Source organism: Bolinopsis microptera, chromosome 1, assembly GCF_026151205.1.
Source record: "Bolinopsis microptera isolate Bmic1 chromosome 1, MBARI_Bmic_1.0, whole genome shotgun sequence".
Lineage (NCBI taxonomy): Eukaryota > Metazoa > Ctenophora > Tentaculata > Lobata > Bolinopsidae > Bolinopsis > Bolinopsis microptera.
The window spans coordinates 11,844,010-11,865,972 of NC_087072.1; the positions used below are offsets into that span (position 1 = coordinate 11,844,010).

Here is a 21,963-nt window from a genome sequence, read left to right on the forward strand (position 1 = left end):
CCTCTTGACAGTCTCTGCGTCAATCCTCTCAAATATCACTTCCTGAGGTGGAGGAGTACTGTGAGGGTGCAGAACAACTGGATCTGCTTTAACAGCTGGAGGGTGTTTCTCCCCAAGGACCTGTTTAATGTTTGCTGTTAGGCTGTGAACTCCTAAGGTGTCATTGGAACTGTCAACATATTTGGTGGCTTGTTTAACTTTCCCAAGAAGCATTAGTCGGCAGAAACTCTTCTTCCTGGATTCCTCGCTGATTTTTTGTTGCTGCACCAAGGCTTTCTGAATACTCCTGCACTCCATCATTAGATCGTCAAGTTCTCCATTTTTCCATTTAACCAAACGCTTGGTGAGATATGTTACATGGTCTCTTGCTTTTGACTTGCTTGACGGTTTTTGCAACATGATTGGCAAGAAGATATGAACCAGTGCGAACGATAGCCTTTCCCACTTGGTAGCATCTGCAAATAAGAGGATGAGCCGAGTCAGTTCTTTTATAAAGTCGCTACCTGATTTACCTCTGGGAACTAGGAAAAGATTCTTTCTCCATGTCACCATCTCTTGATAAACAGCTTGGACTTTCTCAGCTATCAACTCTTCATCAACCATTGAGCCCCAATTAATTTTGTTTGCTTTCACTGCTTGACAAGTATCACAAAACCATATCTCTTCATTATCCATCTCAGCGTACTCGGTTTCACTGATAAACAAACAAGGTGCATGGAACCATTCTTCACAGCCATCACAACCCAATGCCTTATCCGAATCCCCCACAACACTCCTACACACGGGACAGTTATAACAGATATCATTTTCCTCGTCAGGAGCATCAATGATCTGCTGGTTCTCTACATTATCCCTACATTTCTGACAAACCCACCGTTCACTGTCCACTGGTGCAGACTTGCCAAGACATTTAGGATGGAAAAATGTCTTACAGGAATCACATTGAATGCTACAAGGTTCTGATATAAGATCTTTGGGACAGATTCCACATAACAGAGAAACAACAGGTGTAACATAAGCAATACCTTCAGAAGACAGGTGTTGAGATATCTCCGGATCACAGGTGTCTGGTAGCTGTACACTCTCTGTTTCTGCTGTCTTGTCTTCACCGCTGTTTGTTATCATCGTAGCGGACTTTCCATTGTCATACCTCAATAAATGTAATAGATTTGTAGTGTTGTAATTAGTTTAAAACTAATTTTAATTTCTTCTTCGTAGGGGGCTGTGGTCAATATCACTAATGGTAAGATCGTGACCACTGTAAGATAGAGCATTGGAGCCCTGTGCTTACCCCGGTAAAATTAATAAATCAAGGAAAAAAAATGTTTAGCTTTTGTTTTTTTTGCATTTAGTAAATCGTTTAGTTGCTTGTATAAAGCCGATGATCCTTGGTAGTGAGAATTAGTCCACTATGTCTGTCATGCTAAGATAAAAGGAGTCAAAGTATCCTCCTCGTTGGTAAGACCATTTCGGGCACTGGCCAATATAGTGGTTCATTGTCTCCTCCTCCGTGAGACAGTGTGGACAAATTTTGAGGACCGTTGTCGGCTTGAACTTATTAATGTGGTAGTTTAGTTCACAATTTCCAGTAAGGAATTGTGTTGCTGTTCTTATGCTCTCTTTGCCAAGTTTCGGGATTGATCTGGCGAACTTATGTCTCCATACTCGTTTGAAGTGAGTGTTGGGCAACGATCTCCATCTTTCCCTCATTTTCCGATGACTTATACTCCGCAGCGCTCCCTTCCACATTATACCTTTGGTATTGGTAGTTGCGCATGAGCGGAGTCCAAATTATCGGAGCCTTTTTTGGCAAGAGAGTCTGCCTTTTCGTTACCATCATAGCCTTTAAGAGCTGGAATCCATCGTAGTAGGACTTGATTGTCTGTTGCTAGTAGGTTCAGCTCACTTATTGCCCTGCTGGTGCTTTTTGATTTGACTTTGATATTGCTCATTGCCATTATTGTCACCTGGCTATCGCAGATTATGATGATTTTTCTACTTTTGGTTCCAGATTCCCGTAGTATTTTGGCTGCTGTGCCTATGGAAAATGTCCTATCTCGGCCTGGAAGACGGTTGAGTTGGTTCCTAGGTGGTAGGACTCCTCGCGTGGAGGGGTGTCGTTATCGACAATGTACACTCCTGCTCCAACTTGTTCATTCATTTTGGAGCCGTCTGTGTAGCATTGTATGGTGTTGGCGTCATTCTCAATTTCCTCGTACTCTGAGAGTCGTGGAATTTCTGTGGTAAAACCAATGTAAAGAACCACAGATAGTTTTAAATTTACGTTGTCGTATAACTATAAACAAGTAAATCCTGTTTTTAAGAATGCGCGGCGTTGGCGGCCAGTTATTGACTTATACATAAAATTGAATTTTAAATAGAAATGTGAATATATTAAAATTTAAAACTAAATATTATTATATTATGATTGTAAAATAAAGGATAAAATTTAAATTTGTTTCACACAAATTTGTTTCACAATTGACAATTAAATGTCAATATTCAGTGATATAGTTTATTGGTCTTGTCCTTCAGAATCGAGTTTGATGGCCTTTAGTAACTGTTCGTAGAGTTTTGTATGGGTGATTAGGTTCAAGGTTGCCCTTATATGATCTATGATCAGTTGGCATAAAAATTGGTACGAAAATTTGTCTAAAACTTTAATATTATATGAAATAAATAACCTAAATGTGTTGATTGACAATGTCAACCCATCAAGATCGTTGCTCTGCGAAGCAAGAATGCTAGTTTGCGCGGCGCGTCGAAGCGGCGAAGTCTTCCAAATAAATGAGCTATAGAAATGTTCTTTTTCGTAGGTTTGTAATATAACTTGATTCACGATGTCAATCATTCGCAGCTCGGCGAGGCCTAGTGGTACGTGCATCTCGCCGATCTACCGAAGAGAAAAATTATTTGATGTACGGCCCAGTAGTAAAAGTAAAATAAAGTAAAGTACAATTTATAACATAACATCATCACATGTGCATATGATATGTTTGTAGCGAGATGCGTTACTGTGCCTCGCTAGATCGGCGAGATGCGCTACTGTGCCGCGCCGAGCTGCGATGAATTGATGATGAATTAACACGACAATGGGGGTCACGACGAGATACAAGGGCCAATCAATCGTGCTTTCCAATAAATTTGTAAAATTCACACTTAGTCTAAAGCAACTTTTGAAGCAAAATGTATCAAAATCGGAGACCAAAATAACATGCAACTTATAAAATTTAGAAAGCGTTTGATTGACGTTTGCCTTCAAATATCACATATGACGTCCACGTCAGCTAGATTTCGGCCAATTTTTTTTCTTCCCCTGCCAGAAACTGTTAGCATTGAGCGACCCCTTTGTAGGTTTATAACCTTTTAAGACGCGCGCACCGAGTTGGACTTGTCGACGGTCCTGAAACAATAATATGTGAAACAAATATTTTCGGATTTTTTTCCCTTTGAATCAATAAAGTTAAATGATTTGTTGTAAATACTGAGATCAAACTACTTTTCTTTGCTTCCTCCTGCCTCTTCTTCCTCTCCTTTATGGCTAAAAACGAATATCTCTGTCTGCCTTGCAGAGGTCCAAGTTGATCCAATAAGTTGACTTTTTACAGCCCTTACCATGGTCAGCGTAGAAATTTACTGACTCTTCATCACGTGTCTGGATGATGAGCGGACGACGGTGATCTGGCTTGTCAGCATCAAGCTTGCCAGAGCGATGGCAGCTTATCATGTCGTCCTTCTTAATCTTTAGGGTCTCCATGCAGAACTTGGAGTCGTCCTCTTGACGTTGCTTAGTGGTAGTCTTTTTGCTCTCTGGAACCTTGAGCACACACAGATTGAGTTTTCGTTTGTTTCGCTCAAATGTATCAGTGTGCATCTTCATTTGTACTTCCGAAATAACAGTTTCAGAAGCTTGTTCACGACTCATGTCATCAAGAACCTTCTTCTGGGTTTGTGCTGTTACCTCAGAATAGCTAGACGAACAGCTTTATCAACTGTTTTTCTCTGCGCTGCCTTTGAGGGATTCTTTGAGAGAGTTTGTCAGAGATGGTGTAATAAGCTTGATCTCTTCTTTGAGGATAGCCCTGATTGCTCTGTTTTCAACAGAGTCGGGTGAGGTGTTGGGTACCACGAAACAATACGGACACTTCCAGTTGATAAGAAGTTGAAGCATTTCCTCCTTTAAACCTGTCAAGCCGACACAACTGAGATGCCAGTAAAGTTTACAGGATTCACACTCTACTGAAAGCTGCTACGGAATTTAATCTTCGCACTGACAATATTTCTCTTCAGACTTTGGAACATTGATGGTAGAATCCTCCTTTGGGGGGCTCATCTTCACTTTGCTTCGTGTCGACGCCCTTTCGGGTACATTCTTTGGCTTCATCCCTGAACTCAAATTATTTGTTATATAGTAGTGTTGAAAGTATTAAAACATTGCTATCAATATTTTAAAACTTTAACCAACAAATATTATATATTAAAGTCACTATTGTGACGGTACATTAGAACTAGACGGAAACAAAGTGTGAAGGGCCTGAACGGAACCCCTCGGTTTCAGTTCCTTATATACAAGTTTCAAAACACATGATCTACTCCATTATTATAGGGGCAGGGATGAGGTTGTATGAGACTTCTAATAGATGAATCTCATGTTTGGTGTCCACCTTCTTTCCTCTGTACCCTCGTAGAGCAATAAGAGTTGTTCTCAACATTGCAAATCTTATCCTTGTCCTCGCATACCTTACTACATCGCAGTGTCTGTAATCCTTCCTTTTTCTTGCTATGAGGTCTGCTACTCTACTTTATCAATATTATTAGATATTTTATGTCCTTATCTACTTGGATTGAAAATATCTTTTCCATACTCGACTGATCAATTCACAATTTTGTAGGCTTCAATTAAATCTCCTCTAACTCGTTTCTCTGGAAGTGTTGTAATCTGTAAGGCATCTAACTTTTCCTATGTATGAGAAGGGGCCCTGTCAATAAATCAAGTATCTACAAATGAGGAAATACTAACATTTATTATTAACGTGCTCTGCCAATTACATTTTTAATTGAATGTATACATTGTTTTTTCAAATATTGATAGAAATATATAAATTGTTGTCAAATAATTTTTCATCAGAGCGTGTTATCAGCTCACAGTGGGGCTCCATGCTGACATTTAGCCTAAAAACGAGTTTTCCTAATGTTTTAGATTGTTGTAAATTCTGATAGAGAATAAATAACCGGATTCAATGCTTTTTAAATTAGCTCAATATCTCGGTTGGGTCAAAATTTACAACCATTTGAAAAGCGCGCCTGAAAATAACCTGCCTGCACATGCCCAGAAACTCAATTTCACTGCCATTTTTGAGTCAGGCTGAGGTTCCTTTTGTTTTCAATGTTTTTCAACTTTTGATTGATTGAACATGGATATAAGCATTCTTAGTACTGTTTAAGAAGAAAAAACCATGATTTCGGTCAATTTTGGATTTTTGGTAGCTAAAATTAGAATATTTTTCAAAAATAGGCCTTAAAATTTCATTCGCTGACCACAAATGGGTGGTAAAGTTATAAATGGCCCCATATGGCCCGGGTTTCATTATGTTTTCTATGTTTTCCCATAATTTTTCTAGCAGAACCCAGAAAATTTGGCTTCGGAACGCTTCGGAAAAAAAATTATGACCCATTTTTGGTACTAGCCTGAGGTGAAAAATCGCGTCAAAATAGCGCGAAAAATGAAAACTGATAGATTAAAAACTGATTTTTTCATTTATTTCATAGCTTTTTGGTGAACACTTCGATATTTTATGCTAATACCAGCAAAGTTCAATTGGAATAAGCAATATTTGGATGGAAAAATAGTGCATATGAGCCAAAAATAGCCAAAATCTGGCAATTTGAGCTCGGAAAATCCAGGGGCAACTCTGATTTCATAGGATTTTTCTTATGTTTTTGTCATATTGCATAGTTTTTATGGTTCTTCTTTCTGAAATACCCTTAAACAATCACATCAGCATGATTGATGACCATTTCCATACGAAAAAGCAGAAAAATGGGACAGAAACCGCTTAAAATTCGATGAAATCTTAAAACTGCTAGTCAAAAAAGATGCTTTTTGTGTGACAGAAAGTGCCAAATTTTCGAAAAAATTGATTTTTTGCCCAAAAAAGTAGTGAAAGTTGTCCAATTTCACTGAAATAAGTCATAATTGACGATTTAATCCAAATTGACACCACCAAGATGTGGCCAGAGGCATAAAAGGGCAAAAAAACCAAATGTCAGCATGCCCTTTACGCGAGCCCCACTGTGCAGCTTTTGGAATAAATCGACATCTTTTGTTAGAAAGTTAGAAATTCAGTGTCTGTTACAGTGGCGTAACGTTGTCTGTTGGCGCCCCCGGCCGAAAAGGCGCCCCCTCCCCTTTTGGTGCCCCTCCCTAAAATTGAACAAATCAGGTGATTTTAGAGGATACGCCGGTAAAATCTCTAAAAAATGTGAATCTAGATCAAAACGCGCAGTTTTGCTAGTACTTTAGTTAAGTTTTCGAAGTTGTCCCCCATTCAAACGACGATTTGGCGCCCCCCTAAGACGGCGTCCCCTGCACAGCGGGGTCAGCGGGGCCCTTTGTTACGCCACTGGTCTGTTATCGATTTAAAACTAATCTAGAGGAATTTAGAAAGCTTATATTTATAGTTATAGTGAATGGAAATCTAGCGTCCGCCAAAACGAAACAACGGGCGCAATTCTTGTTAATCGACCAATTCGTACATTGTACAGGATTTCTTTCTACCCTGTTTTAAAAAATTTTCTATTGTTTTATTACAGACATTGTATTAGTTTTTATTTTTCGGGGGTGTCCAACATTATAGCTGGACAACATTTTTGAACATTTAAAATATAATTTGGAACATTACAGTAACGTTATTCAAATCTCAATCTGAAAAAGTATGTTTCAAAGCTTTGTGTTTTGATCATATGATCGTGGGTGTATAGTGATTTTGATTGCATGATTTTGATTGGGCAGTGATGGTGAGTGGAAAATGTTGGGAGTACCAGCCAGTTACTCTGTAAAATGAACAGCCCACTGAGGAGTGAGTGAGTGCAAAAGCGAGAACAGCAGAAAAGGTGGCACTAAACAGCACACTCAGAAAAGACACAGAAACTAAGCTGTGTGCGGTAAGTTAGCCAGTGTCTGAGAGCCGGTGTTGCCCGGCAGGAGGCCTCCAAATGAGGTACCGTGGTGAACTGTGGAGGCAAAGTAAGAGTGCAAGGCAGCTCTAACTGATGATGTTAGTTGACCATTGCCATATTATGTGTAGATTGTGTGAGTAATTTGATTTTTAGAAGCAACAAGTTCAATATTTGCCTAAAAATCCGTGTGTTGCCAAGAGAAAGGGAATAAATATCTCTTGAATTTTGAAAATTTAAAAAATTAACATGGTCCATTTCCGTTACCTATGTTTTGTGCTCTGCCAATTGCATCACTTGATTTAATTGAATGTATACATACATATATATACAATATATATATTGTTTGAATGACCTTTTTATTGAAAAAAATAAAAATCAACAGTTTTATGTAATTTATGTAAATAAGTTATTTTATGACAATTACTATGTTAAAATTTGTTTGTTCTCAATGACGGAGGCTGTGAAATGTTTACAGTTCTGATAATGAAGAATGTCTAAAACTAGTGATGATGTTTATGTTATTATTCTAAAAATCTATACAATCCTCTAACGGTTTCCCGATCATGCAGCTAAGTTAACCAAAATGATCTTACATGCATGTGCAATGTTACATAAATAAAACGGAATCCGTAGCTCACTCTCTTTTTGACAGGGCTATAATATATCCCATAAATGTGTATTTAACTGGCCCTATTTGGCCTCTCTAGCTCTGTCAGGAACTGCAGGCTCTTTTAAAATTAACCTTTTCATCCACCTCCTTACTTTGATTTTCTAACACAGTAACATGTTTTAGTCCATCAAATTGTCATGTGAATGAGAAGCTTCAAACTTTAATGTGTTTGTTTTTTTAAGAGAAAACGGCTGGTAGTTTGAGTACTGGCAAAACCTATGTTACAATAAGCTGATAATTTTAGGCCATGTCTATTCCCCTGGGTGCCATTATAAGTGCTTTGTCCCTGTTCGATCCTACCCCTTTTAAATCATTGTTTTTGTCATGTCTGTCAAGCTTGATTTTAAGCGTGTCCATCCTTGTTGATAGATAATTAATTGTATAACTTTGAAGTTTAACCTTTCACTCTGTCCAGATAACATGAATCAGTTGCTGCATTCAAGGGTGCGTTTAAAAGAAACAATAAGATATACAGTATGGTGGTGTTCATAGAAAACTTGTGGATGCTAGGACGATGACAAAGTTTAAGTTGTGACGATTCCCTTGCATAGTTTCAGATTTTCACACAAGTGTTCTCCATCTTTGTATCATACAGGTATGTACATTGTAGAATAAAATAAAATAGAATAGAATAGAATTTATCAAAAATGAGATGGCTTTCTGCTGCTGATAAGCTTTGTACACTTGTATCACATGTGAGGAATTTTTTTACAGCCACCTAGACTGGTTTTGACTTAATAGGCTAGAGCAGTACCAAAAGAACAGGATTCTTACAGGACGCATCATGCGACACACGAAAAGCACAATTGTATGTATCTAAATGATCGAATATTCAATTTCCTATTTAAAATTTCAATTACCCCGCTCATTGATATCATGACTACAACTATTGACCGTGAAAATAGTAATAGGGGATACCGCCAGCCAGGATCAAGCATTACGTTATTTCAGTCATGCAAAATTACATTGACATAATGTTTCAATATTCGAAATAACCTTTTTCTAAAGAGCTTATAGTATCTAGAAGGAACTTCTTCTGAATAAAAGCGTATCTTCGCAAGATGACCTTTTATTCATTTCAGAAACAAAGTTGAAACTAACTGGTCTTATACAAACCAAAGAGATAGTCTGAGATCAACGTTTACTTCATATGTACTACCTGGACTATCCTGAGCACCTTCAAGCTAACAGCTGGTGGCCCTATTCGACATCATTCAAAGCCGAATATCTGGTTATGTACCCTGAAGACAAGCGTCAATTGTAATTTATTATTTAGTACAAATTACAATTTCTCTAACAGCATGGCAGTACCTATAATCGAATAACTAGATGGTACCTCAATGGTGAACTTTTAACTGGACTAAACTGTGAACATTATTAATCCCCAGTAAGGTATGATGTGGGGTGTTGATTGTTAAATGTTGTTAATGTGTATAATGTATATTTGCTATATTTGTATCTTGTGTGTTTAATGATCTCCCACAAGGGCAGTGTTATACAAATATCTAAAATAATGCAGGAAAATGGGCTACAATAATCTGCAACACTCAGGTCTGTTACTTCCTAAAATATCTAAGCATGAATTGAAAATTTTTTACATCAAATTCAAAGTGTCTTTCTCATTACTTCTTTTGTAGCTCAATTACAATTACATTATATTATTGGCAGTGTATTACAGATGTAGGACACAGCAAAAGTTGTCACCTTGTAGTATGCACTATGCAGGGGCGACATTTCTACTTGACATGATAATGCGATGTTATAGTAACTCCAAAAGTGAGGGTTTCCTTTTTCCGAGGAAAATTCGCCCAAATTGGGAGACCTTACCCAAGGATTCCGAATTTTTTGGGTTTTATCATGTATTTTAACGACCAGGTAGCGCAGTTGGTTAGAACGCCAGCTTTGCAATCGTGAGGTTGCGAGTTCGAATCCCACTGTCTGCCTGGTCGTAGGGTGAGCGTCGTTGATGTTCAGCTAAGGATCCTGAGTGGTCTATGCCCCCGGTCTACTCAGCCGAATACTCGAGAAATCGGATGTGAGGGTTAAATGAGGAGCTGCCCATTGCAGCAAAGTCTCGGGCGAAGAAAGTATGGTGCACACAACCTTAACCGTCACTGGCCAAATGAATCCTTCGGCTTCCTGTAATTCGCTGGTTACACTTGTGTAACAATGTGGCTGTTGGAATACTCCGAAGTAAAATAAGTGAGAGATAAAAATTGAATAGTTGGCAATTTTTACTGATATTTTATTCTCCGGGCTATTTTTTGATTTAGCGATGTTATCTTTCTTAAAGGCCCCATAGCCTCTAGCCAAAAATAGCCAAAACTTGAGATATCATCGTAACAAAAATCACTGCTGTGAAAAGCCCATGAGATTAAGAGCTTGTGGGCCGAGGCCACGCCCTTAAATATATTCGCGAGTTTGAAAGACTGAAGCAGTAAGCATATTATAATATATCAGGATATATTAAGTCATCCAAATTAGCCTCTGTGAACACTTCTTTGTTAATTGTTTCTCAGAAGAATTTAATATTGATCAAAGTAGCAGACTTGTAGAAAAGCGCGATTGGCACATTTATATAATATATATTTTGTATGAATTAGTAACATACCATAAAATGCGTATTTTTCAAATTATTGGCAAAAATCTGATTTTTGGATTGATATTTTAAGTTGCAGATAGATCCAACATTTTGACAATATGCCAATATTTATGATTATGGTTACCTGCTCTATTATCTAGATTCTGCTCTATTATCTAGATTCTAGAGGTATTCTAGAGGCCCCGATGAAATGTGATATATCTAGTGGTCCCTATTAGAGCTAGCCTTACCTCAACAGTCTACACATACCTCAACACCTCAATACATTTATTATTCATCGGTCATCCTGATTAAAATTCGGAAATTTCACATTGGTGCTGATGATTTAACTCATGCGATGCTTGACTGTTAACGACTAAGATTGCGTGATCCGTTTGCAGTTCATCAAAATGTAAAACGAAAGCTTTCTAGCTCGATTGGACTATTGTAGCTTCATCTACAATAGCAGTCCGGTATGGGGTCATCTACATAAGACGTCCGGCAAATAGAGAGAGGGGGTGGTTTCTGAAAATCCCATTTATTTCAACTCTTTGACACTAATTACTCTGTAAGTTAAGATCCCTGTATTTTGAACGAAAAGTCGATTCCCAGAGCAGCTCATGAGAGCCGAGACCCAACTCGCATATTCTCCTACTATACTGCCTTTTATACTTCATGTCTCCAGCCAGTCTGACGACAATACGGACGTCCGGGGGAGGGGGAGGGATGGTTTTGAAAGTTCGGACAAACCCGGACAGGGGGAGGGGGTGGTATGAAAATCTGCGATTTTGGCGGAAGTACTAAGTAGATGGCCCCTATTACATCTGATTATCCAAGTTAATTGGTTTTCTCATTTAAATATGGTGTTTGCATCTTTAGACTTCGTGTCTCTTTCTACCACATATTTACTGAGCAATAACATAACCATAATAATGGGTCCAGTAATAAAGGGTTATTTTCGGAGCAGCGTAAAATAAAAACAAGCTGAAGGTTAGCTTATTCTGGTCACAGCATCGTCAACAGATAGTCTCGCTTAAAATAGTAAACAACATCACCTCCTCGGTCAATGACTGTTTGTAATGTAGCTAAATCATTGAATTTAAAAATCTTGTATCTAAGAAATTATCTGCTTAAACCACCGAGACACATTTTTACCAGCGCTGAAAAACACTACCCTCTTAAAAAAGTTCGCACCGTTCCTCATAAGTCATAACTCTGACTACTTCTTAATTGATACTCTTGGATCCAATCAGTATTATTTGGGAACAATGGACGATCTCTTACTCTACCTCAAATATTTCAGGATACTGTCCGAAGTTGTCTGCCTTATCAGTACCGAACGGTGGAACTGCACGATACCACACACGTCGTAACTTTCAGCCGCGTGGGACAACCTCGCAACAAGAGCATTTTGTACTAGCAATATTTCTGGTGCCTCTCGTACAAAAACACATCCATCAGGCATTTAGTGCGCGCGGCTCAAAACTTCGTAGGCGAAACGTTTGGCTATTCGAGTCGTCAGTTTAAACTAACCAAATATTTATAGAAAGGATATGGAGGAAAACAAGAGAAGTTTGGACGAGAATGTTGTATCGGACGGAGCAAAGAAGAAAGCGAGATCAGCTACTCAAGTACTCATACGGCTCTTGGTTCCCAACAAGGTATGTTAACAGTAACTGTATTTAACGTTGATTATTATGTCTCTACTATCTGTCCGCTTAAGAGTCATTACTTTTAATCTAATAACACTCTGCTGCAGGTAGTCGGTGGACTGATCGGTAAAGGTGGTGAGAATATCCAGAACCTTCGCTCCGCTTGTCCTGACGTTAGCTATTTTCTAATTTGTCGTCGACCTTCTAACCTAACCCTTAACTTAGAGCCCTTTCACACTATTGGATCATTTCCTGACCCATCCTATAATTTCCTAACCATAAATTACCGAACCCCATATCCCAATATTGAGAGGTCGAGTGCTGATCTAACCCATTCCCTCCCGCAAGGCCACCATCAAGGTAAAAGAAACCCCTGAATGTCCCCATGCTGAGGAGAGGTAATTCCTGCTTCCCAATTCAGCTACCATTATTTTCCCTTTACATCTTTCTTTCCCTTTACAAATTTCGTTTCCCTTAATTTTTGCAGCAATACATTTTGCCCGACAACAAGAAAATACACCCTATACAGGCGTATACACTTTGCAAAAATCTGTAATAGCTATAATCTAGGTTATATACTAGAAGTGCCAAGTTTGTAATTTTAACTAATGTTACTCAGGGTGGTCCATGTGGAGTGCGAGGTTAACGACATTTACGCTATTTTCTCTCAACTCATCCCTCAAATATTTGATGTAAGTTAGTAATTGGCAGTTTTTGATTACTTCAATCAAATTAAGATTAAAATTATTTTCAATTAAAAATAATTTTGATAAGTTAAGGGAGTTAATAAGTGCATTGCAAATTCTGTGTTATAAAAACTAACATAATGTACGGTTAGGAGAGGGGCTTTAAATTTACTAAAATAAAGATTGGTTGTAATCGGTTTTCGCTTGCATTCCACATCTCATATTCCTTGATATCATCTAATCTATCTATGAACACTCAAATTTGTATGAACCGACCTATATGAATTTTTCAGGGATTGACAAAGCAAGGCTATGATAACGTTAAAGAACCAGAAGTGTGTGTCCTCTTTTCTGGGGTCACTATGGGAAGCATCATTGGAAAAGGCGGAAAAGTTATCAGCGGATTGAGAACCAGTTCTGGGGCATTTATAAAAGCTTTTCCGAACAAACTCCAAAACTCAGACGAAAGGGTTTTGTTGCTTAAGGGTGAAGTTGACAAGATCATTGAATGTCTAACTCAAATCTACAGTTAGTTTTAAAAAATTGTTCTTTCATTTTCTGTTCAGCTACTCTTAAATTCAGCTTTTATCGTTGCAGTGCCGACTATACTGGACAGTGAGTAGGGGGGGGGGGGGGGGGGGGGGGGGTCCAAGGGGAACTTTGGGGAACTTTGGGAAAGTCCCCCAAGATTTCTGAAGTTCCCCAAAAAAAAGTTCCCCAAAACTCCCCAAAGTTCCCCAAAATTCCCCAAAATTATTCAAAATTATTCAAAATTATTCAAAATTATTCAAAATTTCTCTAATATACATTAATACCCATTGATGTTAACATGTATGTTATTATAAGGTATAATCTTAACTTACTTGTTGATACTTGCAGCATGATAATTTTTTTGGCATGATAATTTTTTTGGGGAACTTTGGGGAGCTTTGGGGAATTTTGGGGAACTTTCTGAAGTTCCCCAAAAAAAAGTTCCCCAAAATTATTTGTTTCATTGATAATTTTTTGGGGAACTTTGGGAAAGTCCCCCAGGTTTCCTGAAGTTCCCCAAAAAAAAGTTCCCCAAAACTCCCCAAAGTTCCCCTTGGACCCCCCCCCCCCCTGAGTATGCCTTGTTTGTTTACCCTTCCTGATTCTGGGTATTTACTTTCTCTTTTGAACGAGTTTTGTGCAATGCTCAATCTCGTTTTGACACTTAGTGTTTCAGATACAGTAGAAATGGACACTGGTCCCTACAAGCAGTACAACCCCGTAGACGGAGCCAGTATTCCACGAGAACCAGGCACGGGAGGATATCAGGACGGTGGTGATTCTTTCGACTCTGGTCGGAGATCCAACAACAACCGAGGATCTCATGGTTCCAACAGACAGATGGGATCTGGTTTTGCGCCTCCGCCTCCCTTCAGGAAGCCTGCTCCAGATTTCTACTCCGCTCCCTTCAAATCGAGAGGAGACCCTTACGGTTACAGTCATCACGGAGCTGCACAGTACGACTTCCCTCAGACAACTGCTCCTCCCACTGCTTATCCTACACCGGAGGCGGGCGGTTTTGGGTAAGTACAAATATAAACTGTGCTGTTGTCCTGTTAACGGGGCAGGGGGGGGGGGGGGGTCTTCATGTTAACTCAGTCTTACCCCCTTCTTGTATTATTGTCTCTAATCAGCTTATTAACTATGAAACGTTTTCAGAGGCGGTGATGATGGTCACGGAGTGGGTACTCTGTTAGCAAGCTTCATCTCCAAATACCCCTTCACCATCTTCCAAGGTACAGATGGGGACGCACACACAGTCAAGGAGGTCACACTCGAGAACACCTTGACAGGCTGCGTTATCGGTGATAAAGGTTCCAGAATCAGAGACGTCAGAAATTCATCTGGAGCCAGGATACGCATAGGTAGGTTTATTTAATCTATCTCCCAAATTTGGTGAATCGTACATTTTAAAATTGGATACTTCTAATTTGTTTAAGTTCGTGGGGGGGGGGGGGGGGGGGTCGACCACTGTCCACTGACCATGGTTTCCCCGGTATTGCTTACTACGACTCCTCTTCTTAATTTTGAGCACGTATCTTATATTCATTTTTATTCAAATTGAATAAAATTCACAATTTTTGAAATACGTCAAATTATCAACCCCCTTTTCACTTACCTTTTCAAGGGGTGTTTCGGCTGCCACTCCCAACTTCTTACATAAACATTTATAATGCATCATTCAAAACTCGTCATGTACTAATATGTTGCAGCTGATTTCGACTCGGCGGGAGCTGGAGAACGCCTGATAACGATAGAAGGTAACAACATTCAAGCTCACCTTGCTGAGTACATGCTACAGTGCTGTGTCCAGAGCTTCTCAGGACATGCTACAGAATCAGCGCGAGCACCGCCGCAAAGGAAGAAGCTCCAAGCTAACCCTGCAGCTGCCCCCAACTCCTTCAGCACGTGGGGCGCTGAACAGCCCGAACAGACTACTCCAGCCTCAACTGGCTGGTAGACCTACACTGGGTTGGTCCTGTTTGTTTGTTTTTTCGTTTTTCTTTTTACTACTAAAGCTGGTGTTATATTTGCTGCTCACGTTTAAAGTCGTGACCATGATTCTCGTTCACCAATTTGACGAAATTTAAAAGGGTAACAAATTTTGAGATCCCAAGAATCGATAAATTTGATGGTATTTGCTTGATATATTTCCTTTCTAAAGAAGTTTCGAATATAGCAGCGACGAATGCTCTGCAAATTTGGTTAAAGTTCTGCATCTTAATGCTGAGTGTTTTATACAGTAAAATCTCGATTAACCGGGCTCGATTTTTTCGTTCGATATTATATCCCGTCTTCCCAAACACACGCTTCCTGATAGGCCCTGTTAATTGAGGGTGTACTTTATTCTAGAAAGGGGGAAAACTTAACTTATAGAAATTCGGTTACAACTTTGGAAAAGTTTTCGAAATAGAGAAAACAAAAACTTTACACTCTTGATTAAAATTGAGCTTGCAAATTCTCTCCTAACTTTCTTTTAATTTCGTTGGTTATTTATCGAATCAGAATATTCAATATGAGATTGACAGTTTACAGTGTTGTTTTTTATCATTAGGCGTTAAAAATCGAAATTATTACTTTTCAGCGCTAAATTTATCATTTTGTCACAAAAATGAATTTCAATGCTCAAGTCTACAATACCATTTAAAAGTTCTTCTTAATCATGAAATTCAGGGTTAAACATTTGATGAAATTACAATACAGCTCGATGGCAATTTAAATTTTACAACATCATCCATAATTCTTATGAAACGACAAGTAATTAAAAAATCAATTTATTTTAGCGATTTAACACATGATGGCAGAAGCAGCAACTTCGCGAGGTCGAGGTAGGGGTCGTGGTGCCCCTCGCGGAGGTCGTGGTGGTTACGGTCAGAAACGACCTGCTGAATCCTTCGACTACGAGGACTATGGTTCCGGAGGTGGGTACACCAAGAAGAGGAAGATAATGGACGATGTGTACAGATTCCTGGTGAGAGAGGATCTGGTGAGAGCTGTCATTGGGAAGGGTGGAGATCACATCAGGATGATAAAGGAGGAAGCTAAAGCAGCAGGAATTGAAACCAAGGTGTCTATCTACGCTCAGGGGTCAAATGGCGCCCCCCTGATGGAAGGTGCTGTGGACAGAGTCATGAGTGTGCAGTCCACCGGGGACGGATTAGAAATGGCGCTCACAAACCTCCTGCCATCAGTGCAAATCCACCACAACCACAAATCTTTCAGAGGTGGTCGCGGAGGGGGTGGAGCACCGGGTCAGAAGAGTCAGAAGTTAGAACTCCGTCTACTGGTGCCAGCTCATTGTTGCAGTGGTATCATCGGTAAAGGTGGCTCTGTTATTAAGCGAATCAAAGAAGAGACTAACTCCTACATCCAGGTTTACACTCTTCCCATGCCGGGCTCAGAGGAACATTGCGTCAGAATACAAAACTTTGAAGCTCCTGACCTGATTGCGACCGCTGTCAAAGTGTTTGAATCAATCGCAGATATAAAAGGAAAGAACCCGATAATCATGTACGATCCAATATACTTTGAGCATGGAGAATACGGTGATACCGGTAGTTATATTGACACAGAGTGGTATCAGGAAGCACTACGATCAGGGGTTGCTAAACCCACTCCATTCAAACAGATACGAGGATCATCAAGAGCCGCCCACACTGCTCCTGCTGCCCCACATGCTGCTTACACTGGATATGAGGAGGAGTATGAGTATGGGTATGAGCATGAAGGGTACGGTTATGGGTACGATGAAGGTTACGGTTACGCTGAAGAGGAGTACGGTTATGAAGACTACTACGCATACGCTCCCCCAGCACCCGCGCCAAGAGCACGAGCACGTGGTGCCCCACGTGCACGCTCTCGAGCTGCTCCTCCTTCCAGAGGTTACGGAGCCCCCTCATCAGCCCCCAGAGGTTATCCTCCTCGTGGTAGAGGTGCCCCCAGAGGAGCTGCCCCCAGGGGTGCTCCTAGAGGTTACTCAAGAGGAGCACCACGAGCACGTGGAGCTCCCCGCGGTAGAGGAGGTCCTCCTCCAGCTGCTTCCTACGCTCCTGAGGAGGCCGTCGAATAGACACTTGCTTATATTGATTTTAAACATCATGATCATCTTTGACAGAAAGCCATTTATTTCCCCTACAAGTATGTTTTCTATTGTGAGCGGACTATTTAAACAATCTCCCATTCTTCTTACGAAGATGACGTATATATACTTCTAACTGAGATGACTCCGGGGGGGATCATACACTTAGTACCGGACATGACGTTGGTGGGTGGGTCATTTTTTCATTCTAACAACACTGTTAGTACATGGTACTAACTGGTGGGTCTACTGCCCATTTTCCAGAAAAACAGTTAGTACATGGTACTAAAGGGGGTGTCTAACCCCAAAAAAACCCATTTTACCTCAAATTTCAATTTTGGGAATGGGTTTTGAGGTTTTTTTAGTTTTTTTTTGGTTTTTTTAATTTTTAAAATTTTTAAAAGTCTTCCTTTAAAGTTTAAATGAGCTCTTTAAAAAAAAGCAATTTCTGGGTGGGTATCTTATTCTATATACCAAAAAACAGTTAGTACCACGATTTTTCGACAGTTAGTACCGCAAAAGGCGGCAAAAGGGGTGGGTGTCTTACGTATTATCCAAAAAAACAGTTAGTACCGCAAAGGGGGTGGGTGGGTCTAGTGAAAAATATCCAAAACTACACTTAGTCGACGTGATGTCCGGCACTTGGTACCTGATCCCCCCCCGATGACTCGAATATCAAATTTGTAAGGAGCTCCGAAAATTGTTTATCGGACGTGCTAAGGTGTGCGTGTTGCCCAAAGCTCTCTAACATCTTTACATGTTAATTTATATCTGATTTAATAATTCATTTTTAATCCTCTATTATCATTTTCATTATGTGTTGTGTTGGTTATTTTGGTCACCCTGGCCCTGTTGCAAAAAATCGTGGTAGTAATAGTGACTATTACGGCAAAAATTATTTATAAACGTAATTTTGAAAGGTAACTTTCCAAAAAATAATAGCTCAAAATTTACTGACTTAACACCTCAATATTTAGCTGCTGCCTTCATGGCTGAAGCACCCATCAGAGGTCGGGGACGAGGTAGACCTCGCGGTGGTTTTGCACAGAAGCGCTCTGTGGAGTACGAGGATTATAGCTCTGCGGTGTACAGCAAGAAGAGGAAGATAATGGATGATGTGTACAGGTTCCTAGTAAGGGAGGACTTGGTTCGATCAGTGATAGGTAAGGGGGGAGAACACATTAAAATTATCAAGGATGAAGCGAAGGAGCACGGTATTGAAACTAAAGTGTCTATCTACGCTCAAGGAGCAAACGGGACGCCTTTAATGGAAGGATCAGTGGACAGGGTGATGAGTGTACAGTCTACGGTTGAGGGACTTGGTATGGCGCTGGCTCATCTTTTACCATCAGTTCAGATTCATAAAAACTTCAGAACTGGTACCCGGGGCGGTGGGTCGTTCGGCAGGGGAAGTCAGAAACTAGAGCTGAGATTGATCGTGCCATCTCACTGCTGTAGTGGGATTATAGGGAAAGGAGGGTCTGTTATCAGGAGGATTAAGGAGGAGACTAAATCTTACATTCAGGTTTACACACTTCCTCTACCACTTTCAGAGGAGTTTTGTGTCAGAATTCAAAACTTTGAAGGCCCGGACTTGGTTAATACGGCCGTTAAAATATTTGAATCGATAGCTGATATCAAAGGAAAGAATCCAATAATCATGTATGACCCAATATTCTTCAACCACGGTGAGTACGGAGACACAGGGAGCTACATCGACACAGAGTGGTATCAGGAAGCTTTGAGATCGGGAGCAGCACAGCCTACACCCTACAAGGCCATCAGCTCTCAAACTCAAAGCCGATACCCAGCTTACCCAGCTTACGAAGAGGCACAGTATGGGTACGAGGAGTTCGTGCCTGGGTACGGGGGGTATGGCGAGGACTATGGGTACGAATGTGGAGATCCTTATTATTACGACTATTACGAGTACCCTCCCCCGGTACCACGTGGCAGGAGCCGCGCACCCCCACGAGGGAGGGCCTATCTTAGCCGGGTCTTGTCTAGGGGCTTCAGAGGTCGGCCTAGTTATGAGGGCCGGGGATTGAAGACGGGGAGAGAGAGCTCTGTTAAAATAGAATCTATGGACTTCACCGAATCTGGAGCGGATACTGCTGGACAGTCTGCTCAAATTTGAAATCATTTTACTATCATTAAAATTACAATATTTTGCTTCGAAATGTTTTCATTATTATTATTTTCCGGGGTTTTGTCGATCTGTAAATTTTTTGGCTCTTGGGATGTTATCAGACAGTTGAGAAAGTGTACTTTTAACGCAACCTCTAGGAGCCGTAACTACAGTTCGATTAAAAAGTCAAGTTTTGCATTTTAACGAAACTAAGCGTCTTCAAATCGAAAAAAACTAATTTTAAATCAGTCAAGGCTCGATTTTGACGCTATAAGTATAAATTTCTTCATCAGTGGTTCCTAAGGCAGTGTAGTACATCATATAAAATAGTGTAGTACGTCGTATAAATTCCACATTTCAAGCTTTCCAATTTGCCGTAGATTCCGTTTTTCGGGGTTTCCGACGTTTCTCTGGAATTGTATCTGTTTTTAAAAGAATAATCCCTATTTCGAGATGGAAAAAAATAAAATAAAATTCGTCTAAAAAACTTTTTTCATCGACCAATGGTAAGTTTTTAGAGGCGGCGTTGAAAGTCTACTTGTTCGATCACCCCTTGATGTCGGTTATCTAGAATCTAGATATAATTTCCTTGCCCATTTTCAGGAATTCTGAAATTATCGTGCGAGCAAAAATATTGTGTTTAACAATGTAAAGATTGCGATGAAGTTTGAAACAAATTTTAAGTTAATACAATTTCATTGACAGGTATAATAATTTATTGTTTTGTGATATATTTTCATTGATTACATGTGAATAAATAGACTCTTTGACTCTGGCTATATAATCAATGAAGAGAAAAGCGAAAAGAAATTAAAATCCAGTAAAATTTGAATAAAATGTGTTTTCCTAAAAGATCACGGTTCGTGTAAACTCTTGAACATAACCCAAAAAGATTTCAGAAAATACAAATCACTTTGATGATATTCGCAATCAACGTCGAAAATGTCGTCAATTACAAATTAAGGTAAAATCGTTTAAAATTAGAAATCAAGTTGTTATCGTATTTCTCAGAAAATTCGACGAACTTTCGTGACAATTGTAAAGTCGAAGATAATTTAAATTTGTTTTGAATTTTCATAAATTTTAATCATAACAAATTACTTTTCAGCAGAGCCCTCAACTTTTCAAATTTGCAGATATCACAGATAACAACGTTGATAGCTCAAAATGTCAAATTTTGAAACCGCCATCTTGTAACCAAATTTAAAATGCCAATTACAGAATCAAGGTTCAGGTATGTCTATTTTAATTAAAAAATTCCAATTGAATTGCTCGTAAATTCAATATATCGTAGATAATAGTGATATAGGGGTAATTTTCAAAATTAGCTTTTCCAAACTCAAATTTATGGTAAACTTCTGTCATTGTTATTCATTTTGTAACTATGGTGGTTCGTGAAATTGGTGGCTATTCTATTTAATTTAAATATCATTCAAAAATTGCCTAAATTTTATTTTTTTTCTTCTACTTTTTCCGGAGCGGTTAGGAACAATTTTTAGTCCTCCAAATAATGGGTTGCTGTTTTTAACTCGTAACTTATTTTCAGAGCGTGTGCTAAAGTCGAACCAAGATCTATCTGGTGTTGTCTCTCTTGGACAGTGGGTGTTGTATCTCTTGGACAGTGGGTGCTGTCTCTCTTGGGTGTGGTCTCTCTTGGACAGTGGGTGTTGTCTCTCTTGGACAGTGGGTGTTGTCTCTCTTGGACTCCAGTTGCACTCTACAGCTATGCTATTTTCATCCATCACCAGCCTTTTTATTATCGGGACTGTTTTTGACAGAACTGTTCAGCTATGAATAAAATATTAAACTGGAATACAGATAATGTTTAATTTGTTAATTTAATTGGGTGGCGGAACATAATTACTGATTCTGCTGGACTGTATATTAATCTTATGTTCGTTTATTGGACTATTTATATTTGTGCCGAGTTTTCAGTGTCTGTACTTTGAAACTTAACTTTTTATTTGGTCTACTTAAAGTTTTAATACAAACTGAGAATGATTTATGTGAACAAGGATATGTTGTTGTGTGCCCCCTTATTTATCCTGAACAACATTATCATCGGATTGAAAACTGTGATTAAAATTCCTGATACTAACAGTAATTGTAATAACTACAACAATTGAAACGATCGGAATTGGTGAGCAACTTGAACTAGCAACTAATCGTTTGCTCTATAGATTTAGTTTAAGCCATCTGAAGAGACTCCTAGCTTATGTTAATGACTTGTTGATAACTGTTTTCACATAAATTAAGTTGCTTTCTGATGATTTTTAAGATTACAAATTTGTTAATTCCTTGTTTCATTTGACTCCTAGAATAGTTTATAATTTTCTAAGTATACTAAGTGTAATAGTTTACATAGCTAATTTTCTAAGTGAGCTCTCAAATAGTTTCCCTTGAAGCCTAGTATTCTTCCAAGTTCAAAAATTAAGTTTAAGTCACCTTCTCCAGTTCC

The 21,963-nt window shown here is 39.3% G+C and overlaps 4 protein-coding genes and 1 long non-coding RNA gene across 8 annotated transcripts in view; 3 read left to right on the forward strand and 2 right to left on the reverse strand.

Annotated features, from left to right (window-relative positions):
* The window catches only part of LOC134826628 (peroxisomal ATPase PEX1-like), a 66,246-nt gene extending 65,064 nt beyond the window's left edge, over positions 1-1,182 (reverse strand). For 2 of the 3 annotated variants that reach the window (XM_063839086.1, XM_063839094.1), the window contains exon 1: positions 1,151-1,180. The gene's annotated coding sequence lies outside the window, so the exon portion shown is untranslated. Of the gene's footprint in view, positions 1-1,150 lie in introns of all 3 variants that reach the window. The other variant, XM_063839101.1, reaches the window with a different exon arrangement.
* LOC134826659 (probable NADH dehydrogenase [ubiquinone] 1 alpha subcomplex subunit 12) overlaps positions 1-4,420 on the reverse strand; it is a 76,053-nt gene extending 71,633 nt beyond the window's left edge. The window contains exon 1 of the mRNA XM_063839134.1: positions 4,392-4,420. The gene's annotated coding sequence lies outside the window, so the exon portion shown is untranslated. The remainder of the gene's footprint in view (positions 1-4,391) is intronic.
* Positions 4,421-8,268: 3,848 nt separating this feature from the next.
* Positions 8,269-9,319, forward strand: LOC134822493 (uncharacterized). Its single transcript, XR_010161197.1, has 2 exons — positions 8,269-8,444; positions 8,932-9,319. It is a non-coding gene; the product is annotated as an uncharacterized LOC134822493 (long non-coding RNA).
* Positions 9,320-11,962: 2,643 nt separating this feature from the next.
* Positions 11,963-21,799, forward strand: LOC134826040 (poly(rC)-binding protein 2-like). Of its 2 annotated transcripts, XM_063838300.1 has the most exons (9): positions 11,963-12,091; positions 12,190-12,255; positions 12,431-12,480; positions 12,702-12,774; positions 13,062-13,296; positions 13,976-14,321; positions 14,458-14,663; positions 15,012-15,270; positions 21,052-21,799. In XM_063838300.1, exons 1-8 carry the CDS (start codon positions 11,984-11,986, stop codon positions 15,257-15,259), a joined length of 1,332 nt encoding a protein of 443 aa, XP_063694370.1. In that variant the 5' UTR covers positions 11,963-11,983; the 3' UTR covers positions 15,260-15,270; positions 21,052-21,799. The 2 variants fall into 2 exon arrangements, 1 of the variants encoding a protein (XP_063694370.1); XR_010161652.1 differs by lacking the exons at positions 11,963-12,091; positions 12,190-12,255; positions 12,431-12,480; ... (3 more) ...; positions 14,458-14,663; positions 15,012-15,270 and adding exons at positions 18,283-20,469; positions 20,617-20,739.
* LOC134826041 (heterogeneous nuclear ribonucleoprotein K homolog) lies at positions 16,078-18,176 on the forward strand. The gene has a single exon (XM_063838301.1). The coding sequence runs from the start codon at positions 16,094-16,096 to the stop codon at positions 17,366-17,368; it is 1,275 nt and encodes a 424-aa protein (XP_063694371.1). The 5' UTR covers positions 16,078-16,093; the 3' UTR covers positions 17,369-18,176.
* Positions 21,800-21,963: the final 164 nt, after the last annotated feature.